This window comes from Malaya genurostris, chromosome 1, assembly GCF_030247185.1.
Source record: "Malaya genurostris strain Urasoe2022 chromosome 1, Malgen_1.1, whole genome shotgun sequence".
Lineage (NCBI taxonomy): Eukaryota > Metazoa > Arthropoda > Insecta > Diptera > Culicidae > Malaya > Malaya genurostris.
This window is the reverse complement of record NC_080570.1, coordinates 58,880,819-58,889,751: the sequence shown is the minus strand read 5'-3', so window position 1 is coordinate 58,889,751 and position 8,933 is coordinate 58,880,819. Positions and strand designations below refer to the sequence as shown.

Sequence of the window (8,933 nt, the reverse complement as noted above, 5' to 3'; positions counted from 1 at the left end):
AAAATATAAGTAGAGACGTTTCTAAATGCTTACGTCGTCAAAGAACTTAACATACTAGAGTAACAAAGGTATTTTGGCCACTTCATAAATTTCGGCCCACCTAACAAACTTTATGGATTTAATCGATGTTAAGTAACCCATGTTGCATCAATTTAGAGCTAATCACATTAAATTACCTATTGCGAAAGAGTTTTTCGAAGATATTACAACAATGGGTGGATATTTTTACAAAGTGAGCCAAAATATCCTATAACTTGAATGAAATGAGTAGTGTCAGACCATGTATCGCAACGATAACTATGACGTCACAGCATTTCGAATCTTTTCGTTCGTATACTGTAGCCAAAAAATGTTATTTTTCCACCCTCCTGTTTATCATCCTGAACTTAATGTCAATGTACAGATTAAACAAAAAGTTTTGCAAAACAGTCAAATTTCTTTGCGGTAATAAAAACATTGTGCAATTTTGTTTCATAAAAATTCAACCGAAATATCATTTTTACTCATATTAATTACAAAACAAGCGAATGTTCGAAGTGAAGTTTCAATAGTTACAAAATATCATTTCATAAACATAGGAGAAGTGTGATTAATTCAAGTTTCGGTGAAAAGGTGCACAAGTAAGAACAAAGATAAAGCAATGGCCGAGGCACCGACTGACATACTGAATCAGCAACAAACGGATTCAATGGGCCTGGATGTATCAACAAAGCAACCGGCTAATACGGACTCCGATTCGGAACGAAAAAATGGCTTCGTTTGTGGAGTTGTAGAAGGGTTCTATGGTCGACCATGGACAACGGAACAGCGAAAGGATCTGTTCAGAAAGTTAAAGCAATGGGGAATGGATTCCTACGTTTACGCTCCGAAAGATGATTACAAGCATCGTGCTTATTGGAGAGAGCTGTACACGGTCGAAGAAGCGGATCATTTGACTGGACTAATAACGGCCGCTCACGAACAAAATATTAATTTTTATTATGCGCTTTCACCTGGATTGGATATAACTTACAGCAACAGCAAAGAGTTAGCTATTTTGAAAAGAAAACTAGATCAGGTATCGCAATTTGGTTGTAAAGCATTTGCTTTGCTTTTTGATGATATTGAACCCGAAATGTGCAAATCGGACAAAGAAGTATTTCAAAGTTTTGCATACGCTCAAGTGTCGGTGACGAATGAGATTTACAATCATCTTAACTGTCCACGATTTCTGTTTTGTCCTACCCAGTACTGTAGTTCTAGAGCAGTTCCCACTGTCAAGCAATCAGAGTATCTAAACACTCTAGGATCTAAGTTGATTCAAAATATTGATGTTTTATGGACTGGACCAAAAGTAATTTCGAAATTGTTAACTGTGGAATGCATTCAAGAAATTACAGAAGTCCTAAAGCGGCCTCCAGTAATATGGGATAACTTGCATGCCAACGATTATGATCAAAAACGCGTTTTTCTGGGTCCATACTCAGGTCGCTCTCCCGAACTCATCCCTCTTCTTCGAGGAGTTCTCACCAATCCAAACTGTGAATTTCATGCTAACTCTATTGCCATTCAAACACTTGCATTTTGGAGTAAATGTAGCTCAGACACAAAGATCAGCTCTTCCATTTCCTCGGATGTTAAACTGGAAACAGAAAATGAAGAAGGCATTTGCCAGGAAGATGCACCAGCCTTTCTATCCAAAAATGTTTACCATCCTAGATTAGCCCTGAAAAACGCAATTGCCAACTGGTTACCGGAGTTCTATCAAGAAAAAGAAGCTTGGGGACCAATTAGTAAGCCTCAACCAGCGGTAACAAGTAAGCAATCGTTTAGTTTTATATCAACATTTTTTATTCTGTTTATCTTGCAGTGGTCATGCCAATTATTCCAATCATTCCTTCCGTTAACACGTGTATGACGTTGACTTCCACAAGCACCACGACCACTACAAGTGCCAATCCGCTACCTGTTCCGGAAGTTAATACAACCCAGTTGCAACTGTTTGCCGACGTCTGTAGTACCGTTACTAGCGCTCCAGAAAGTATTCCAGCTCCTATCATGAATTCGCTTGTATCCGCCACAAAAGTAGTTACTAACGAATCTCTACCGAATCCAATGGCCGCGGCTGTTAATAATATTACCATCCCAACCACGATCCCAGTTTCTAGTATACCAATGCCAATTATGAGTATAAAACATGCGGTGTGTGAAGATTTATCAATCAAAAAAAGTTCAACTGAGGATGGAAATGGTCTAGAAACTCAGTCTAACAGCAGAAACGTTGAGCCATTGGAAGCAGATGAAGTTATTGAGAATGATCTAGAGCAAAAGCATTTAGATGAATCGACCGAAAAGCGGAAGCCTCCAAGCATGGAAATTCCTCTGTTGGTTGACGAAGAAACCGATGTAGAGGAAACGAAAAAAATAAAAAAACAGAATACGGCCGAATCGCAAATGGTCGAAGGAGGCGAAGATAGGAGTGACTACGAGGCTAAAATGCTAGACCTAGAAGAGAACGAGGTAAAAATGGTAGATGCAAGTGAAACCGAAGAAAAAATGACTGTTAACGATGAAATTATAGCCAACCAAGTAAAAATTCTCATTGAAGATGAAGATGTGAAGGTAGATGAAGTATTCAACAGTAATAGCCCGTGTTCCGCGACAGCCGGTGTTTGTGTCGAGCCAATGGAGTGTGGTAGCAATCTGACTTCACCGAAACATATGATGAAGACACATTTTGACGACGTGTTGATGTCAGAAACTACTTCGGTAAGTGTTTTATTCACATTACAAATAGGTTCGACAGTTCTATTACAGTATATATTCGCAGACATGCTCTGGTGCAATGCAAGTGGAAAGTTCGGATACTTCTCTCACGTCTAATGCTGAGATGACAGATGATAAGTATGTTTGCGATAGCTAAGTACCCAATAGTTTATGAGTTCCATTCTGTTCTTCTCCATTCCAGAAGTATTAGCGATAAAGATATTACCGCCAGCGACATCATGCTGCTCTGTGATTTGTTCTATCTTCCGTTCGAACATGGCAGTAAGGCGCTTCAGTTATTGACAGAATTTTATTGGTTAAAAACAAATGCAAACGTGCTCTGCCGTCGTGTACGTAAAACTGTTGCCACTTCAGCCACTGACAGTGCCAGCACAAATCCTACCAATTTGCATGAAAATTGTCATCAACTGAATGGGGCTAGTCCTCTTCACGCACGCGAAACAAAAGACGGTTGCAATAAGAGTGAAGTGCAGGAATGGTTGCGTCGTTCGGAGTCTTTTGAGAATCTCTGCCAGAGTATTGTGCAAATGACACGAAAAGTGGCTCGTTGTGCTAATAAAGAACTTTGTTACGATCTGTTTTCCTATGTATGGGACATTGTGGCCGTCCTGTCACTGCTCAGCGCATTCGTAAAATGGCTTGCGCTGGGACATTTTCCTGCCAATATCAACTCATACTCGCAAGGCGGATACACGTGTTAGTAGAGAAGTTATACTATGCTGACGACACATTTTAAGTAATTGATTTTTCAACAGGGTTCAGCAAGGGCTGGAAGGAAACGTTCATGTCCGGTGATCAGGAGCCATGGGTTTTTCGTGGAGGTTTAGTTGCCGACCTACAGCGTCTTATTCCGTTGGAAGCAGGAAACGATCTGTTTCTGTACAAGTTACCCGAAACCTCGGCCGTCAATCTGTACACCATCCGCCCCTATTTAAATTCAGATGAATCAAGTGTATATGACGTCTGCCACCAGACAATGAAAGATGGCGATGAATTCAGCGAACAGTTGCCAGATGGATTGAAAAATATCCTAGCGGATCGATACGTTGGTCCGTTTTTGACGCTCGTACCACAGTTCTGTATGGTAGTAGAAGATAATGATCACGGTGTGATCGGATATGCTTGCGCTGCACTCGACACGACGTCGTATATTCGAAACCTAGAACAATGCTGGATACCAGAAATGTGTTTGAAGTATCCCCTCTCCATCTTAGATGATCCCGCCAGTTCCACCTTAGACACGGTTAAAGTCTCAACTAATGCACTACCGCAGCAAATTCATGATTGCATTATGTATTTCCATAACTTTAGTAACGAGTACCCGAAAACGGTTCTGAACTCGCACCCTTCGGTCATGTGTTGTCGCATTTTGAAAACCCATTTGGCGGAGGATGAAACCGTCTGCAAGCGAATCGTCACCGTATTACTGGCTGCCTTGCGCTCCAATGGCCCGTCGTATGGAGTTCATGTATGTATCAACCGTTCCGATAGGTTCCTCAATCAGTTTTATTCGAAACTCGGATTTACGGAAATTTACAAAGAAGAATATGATTCAAAAGTGTATCTAGGAAGAAATTTTTGATAGAATATTTTTCCATATTGACAAAATTCTGATACTCTTGTGCAGGCCATGAATAATGGGCGTTCGGAGTTTACTGCCAATAACTACGAACGCTATCTCAAGGTGGTACGTTTTAACATTTTATTTCAATCACTTCTAAAATGATGAATATAAAATATCAAAACAACAGGAAAATTTGAAGATTGAATTCAATAACAACGCAGATAATTTTTTCAAAAAAAAAGTTGTTACTTTCCAAGTGGTGAAAATGTCACGTCCTCCAAAATAAGGCAATGATTTACGATGAACCGGTTTTTTAATATGTATGTAAGTGTCACTAAATCAAGTATGTTGTTTAATTGTACAAGTTATCAAGTATTTCCGTCAAACCGTTAGCTTTTGTTCATTAAGTGAATTTTGTGAGATTATGACATGTTCGTGCAGAACGTAATATTTTAAACTTATTTTCAAACAATTTCATTGACATGATTCCGTTGATTACATTACAATGATTTCGGGTATACCGGATCTCGGTTCTTGGTAAACGACTGGACAATGCGCAATACAGGCCCCAATGTGATTCTTATCCTCTTGTCCAGTAACTCCTTTCCCTACCACCCCGTGGTGCCGGCTGGGGTACGAGTAACCATACACAGATAAAAATATTTTGTGAATTTACATCTATTTTCATGCACATATTTGGAGCAGGTAATTAAACATAAAATTACTTGACAATTCTGTACGTTTCAATATAATATAGATGCAAAACTAAGCGTGCAATGAAAGATACAGTTTTATTCAATGAAAATTCAATGCAATTCAATTAAGTTTTGCATCGACAATGATTTTCAATAAAACTTTCGATTCAACCCTTGTATATTCCATGTTACTATTGATTTACATGTCGTGTAAATTTCATTATTGCTTTCTGTGTAGGAAAGAACGGGTAACCAACCCCGGTGGAACCTTGGTTGTATGCTGACAAGAAAGGGAAGGCTTGCCTTCTCTTTACAGAGAGCGAGCCTACCCGAGCGTCTGTTCTCCATGTTAGGAGCGGCTGATTCCCGTCCTTGTGTCAGTGTGGGACTCTAAACAGTGCTGACACGATGGCCCTCCGGCGAGACAGGAGGTTAGTGCTGGACTAACAAGCCGCCCGGAGAACACATGTTACGCACAATCAAGTGAGAAATACGATTCGGAATAATAGACAAAGACCTACGCAACGAACAAAGGACTACAATTGGAAGCTTGGCACATGGAACTGCAAATCGCTTGGCTTCATAGGATACGACCGAATGCTGCATGATGAGCTTCAAATCCGCGGCTACCTTCTACCAGAGCTGTGGCACAACCAGTGTAGTGTTGGGCAAGATGCGCCCATGCGTGATTGGGTGGCAGCCCATCAGTGATAGGATGTGTGTATTAAAGATCAAGGGCCGTTTCTTCAATTACAGCATCATCAACGTGAACTGCCCACATGAGACGAGATCCGATGACGAGAAGGAAGCATTTTACGAGCAGCTGGAACGAACCTACGACAGTTGTCCACGGCGGGATGTAAAACTCGTCATCGGCGACATGAATGCTCAGGTAGGCCGGGAGGCAATGTACAGGTCCGTGATCGGGCTGGAGAGCTTGCACGCGGCAACAAACGACAACGGTCAACGATGCCAAAACTTTGCAGCCTCCCACGGAATGGTAGTTCGAAGCACCTTCTTCCCCCGTAAAGATATCCACAAAGCCACCTGGAGATCATCTGATAAACATACGGAAAATCAAATCGACCACGTTCTCATCGACGGACGATTCTTCTCCGACGTCATCAATGTCCGCACTTACCGCAGTGCCAACATTGATTCTGACCACTACCTTGTAGTGGTTTGTATGCGCTCAAAACTATCGACGGTGCACAACACTCGTCGCACAGGAACACTGTGACTCAATCTCGAAGAGCTACGTACCGTTCGTATTGTAGAGAAATACGCGTGCTACCAACGGAAGAGCAGCTTGGCGCGGCGACTCTTTAAGACGGCTGGAGGAATATAAGGTCCGCCGTGAGTAGCACTGCTTCAACCGTACTAGGTACGAGGTTATCGAATCGAGGAAATGGCTGGTTTTACGGCGAATGTCAGCAGTTGGTCGAAGAGAAGAACGTTTGACGTTTGGTTTGACGGTACAAGAACTAATCTGAGTGCACGCTCAGCCGACGACAGATTCCCAGCACCTGATCTGTTGGAGATAAGTGAGGAGACCGGCAAGCTGAGGAACAACAAAGCCGCGGGTTTTCTGGACGATCTGCTCAAACATGGAGGAGAGTCACTGGATAGAGCGCTGCCCTGGATGATTTCTAAGATTTGGGAGAAGGAACGCCGCCTACAAGGCACTCTCCCAAATCCTTTGCCGTCGTCTATCACCAAAACCTAAGGAGTTCGTAAGGCCGTACTAAGCGGGATTTACTGCAGCACACGCCACTACGGATCACATATTCGCGATAAGACAAGCACTCCAGAAGTGTCGTGAATACAACGTACCCACGCATCACCATATTCATCGACTTCAAAGCGGCATACGACACAATCTATCGAGAACAGCAATGGCGGTTTTCCGTATAAACTGACGCGATTGATCAAAGCAACGATGGAAAGAGTGATTTGCTACGTATCGTATCGCGTATCGGACTGGCCATAAATGCGTCAAAAACAAAATACATGAGAGGAAGAAGCTCTAGAGAAGAAACACTACGCCTCCCACCACGAATATTGATAGACGGTGACAATATCGAGGTGGTTTACGTGTTCGTGTATTTGAGCTCACTGGTGACCGCCGATAATGGCACCAGCAGAGAAATTCAGAGACTTATTTTGGCAGGGAATCTCGCGTACTTTGGACTCAGAAAAACCCTTCGATCGAGAAAAGTACGCCACCGCACGAAATTGACCATCTACAAAACGCTTATTAGACCGGTTATTCTCTATGGCCACGAGATCTGGAATATGTTGGCAGAGGACCAACGCGCCCTCAGTGTTTTCGAAAGAAAGGTACTGAGGACCATCTATGGCGGAGTGCTGATGGAAGACGGCGTATGAATCACGAATTGCAACAGCTGCTAGGAGAACCACCTATCGTACGGATAGCTAAAATCGGACGTCTACGATGGGCTGGGCATGTCATAAGGATGTCGGACGATAGCCCAGTGAAAATGGTTCTTGAATCTAATCCGACTGGTACAAGAAGAAGAGGAGCGCAGCGAGCAAGGTGGATCGATCAAGTGGAGGGTGATCTCAGAAGCATCATTGCCGTGAGTGGCTGGCGACGAGCAGCCATGGACCGAGTTATGTAAAGACGTATGCTTGATACAGCAATGGACACCCCAGGATTATAGTTGTCAGGTAAGGTAAGTATCAAGTATTTCCGTCAAACCGTTAGCTGTCAAATAATGTTCATTCAGTGAATTTTGTGAGACAATTCCGTTGATTACATTACATTGATTTCGGGTATACCAGATTTCAGATCTCGATTCCGGAAGTATTCGAAAAAGGGAACGAAAATTCCACACCGGAAATCACCTCATTTTTTTCTGAAACAGCTGCACTGATTTTCACAAACTTAGGTTCATATGAAGATATTATGGTCTCATAAGTTGAGTCGGTTCCGGAATTACAGGGCGAAGTGTATGAGTAATTGCAACCCGTCATTTAAAAAAAATCTAAATATAACTCGAAGCTGTTTCAAATTGTAGATTATGTTTGCTTCTAACCTAACGAACCAATATCCTCTATACCGGTTCCCAATTCCGAAAGTACCGGAAATAGCAATAAAAACTCACTCTTATGGTCACATAGGCAGCTATTGAATTTCATTCGGATCCGACTTCCGATTTCGAACCTATAAGGTGAAGTGTGTTAGAAATTGCAACTCCTCATTTGAAGCGACGATGGAACTCAAAACTGTTTCAAATTGTAGGTTATGTTAGTTGCTAGCAACACGAACTGATTTCGAATATACCGGTTGCCTGTTCCGGATGTAACGGAAAATAGTGATCGAAAGCTCCGACGACACTTGACTAAAATGTCGATTTACTTAATTGTTGGACAACACTTATGTATGAGATAGAAAGAAAAAAAAGATCGATGGGTAATGTCAGAGACATAACTGGAGGATGTGAATACGTACAAAACAAACATGCTTCTTTCTTGGGGGACGGATATAGGCGTGATGGGTTAGTCGATGCCCTTCACGCAGCCCACCTTGGTTCGATCCCCAACCCCGCACATAGGGTCTGAAAGCTTTTCTGGCCCGAAGAGGTGAATGACCTTAAGGTTAAAACCTCTATAATCGAAAACAAAAAAAAATGCTTCTTTCATACCTCCGAAAATTAATAATCGTTCATTTTAGTTGATTCATTATGTGAATTGTACAACTTTTGCTGTTAGAATTTTAACAGAGCGTCTATACGTATCTCGTATTGAAGTATGACTGGAACTGAATTCGGAACATAGGACTTGCTTCGAATTCAGTTGCAAAATTCAGGTTCGAAATCCAGATCAAAAATTCAGTTCATGTAATTAGTTTTAAAATTCTGGAACAGAACTCTTTTTCACAATTC

The 8,933-nt window shown here is 41.9% G+C and overlaps 1 protein-coding gene across 1 annotated transcript; it reads left to right on the top strand.

Moving 5' to 3' along the window:
* Nucleotides 1–426: 426 nt before the first annotated feature.
* Nucleotides 427–4,547, top strand: LOC131440183 (protein O-GlcNAcase). The gene is made up of 5 exons (XM_058611243.1): nucleotides 427–1,796; nucleotides 1,850–2,748; nucleotides 2,810–2,883; nucleotides 2,948–3,462; nucleotides 3,522–4,547. The coding sequence occupies exons 1-5, from the start codon at nucleotides 641–643 to the stop codon at nucleotides 4,346–4,348; spliced, it is 3,471 nt and encodes a 1,156-aa protein (XP_058467226.1). The 5' UTR covers nucleotides 427–640; the 3' UTR covers nucleotides 4,349–4,547.
* Nucleotides 4,548–8,933: the final 4,386 nt, after the last annotated feature.

Bases quoted from the DNA above. Each gene is read 5' to 3' on its own strand.
- LOC131440183 (XM_058611243.1), top strand. From the start codon at position 641: ATGGCCGAGGCACCGACTGACATACTGAATCAGCAACAAACGGATTCA. The intron at 2,749-2,809 runs GTAAGTGTTTTA...ATATATTCGCAG, and splicing joins TGATGTCAGAAACTACTTCG to ACATGCTCTGGTGCAATGCA. The intron at 3,463-3,521 runs GTTAGTAGAGAA...ATTTTTCAACAG, and splicing joins CTCGCAAGGCGGATACACGT to GGTTCAGCAAGGGCTGGAAG.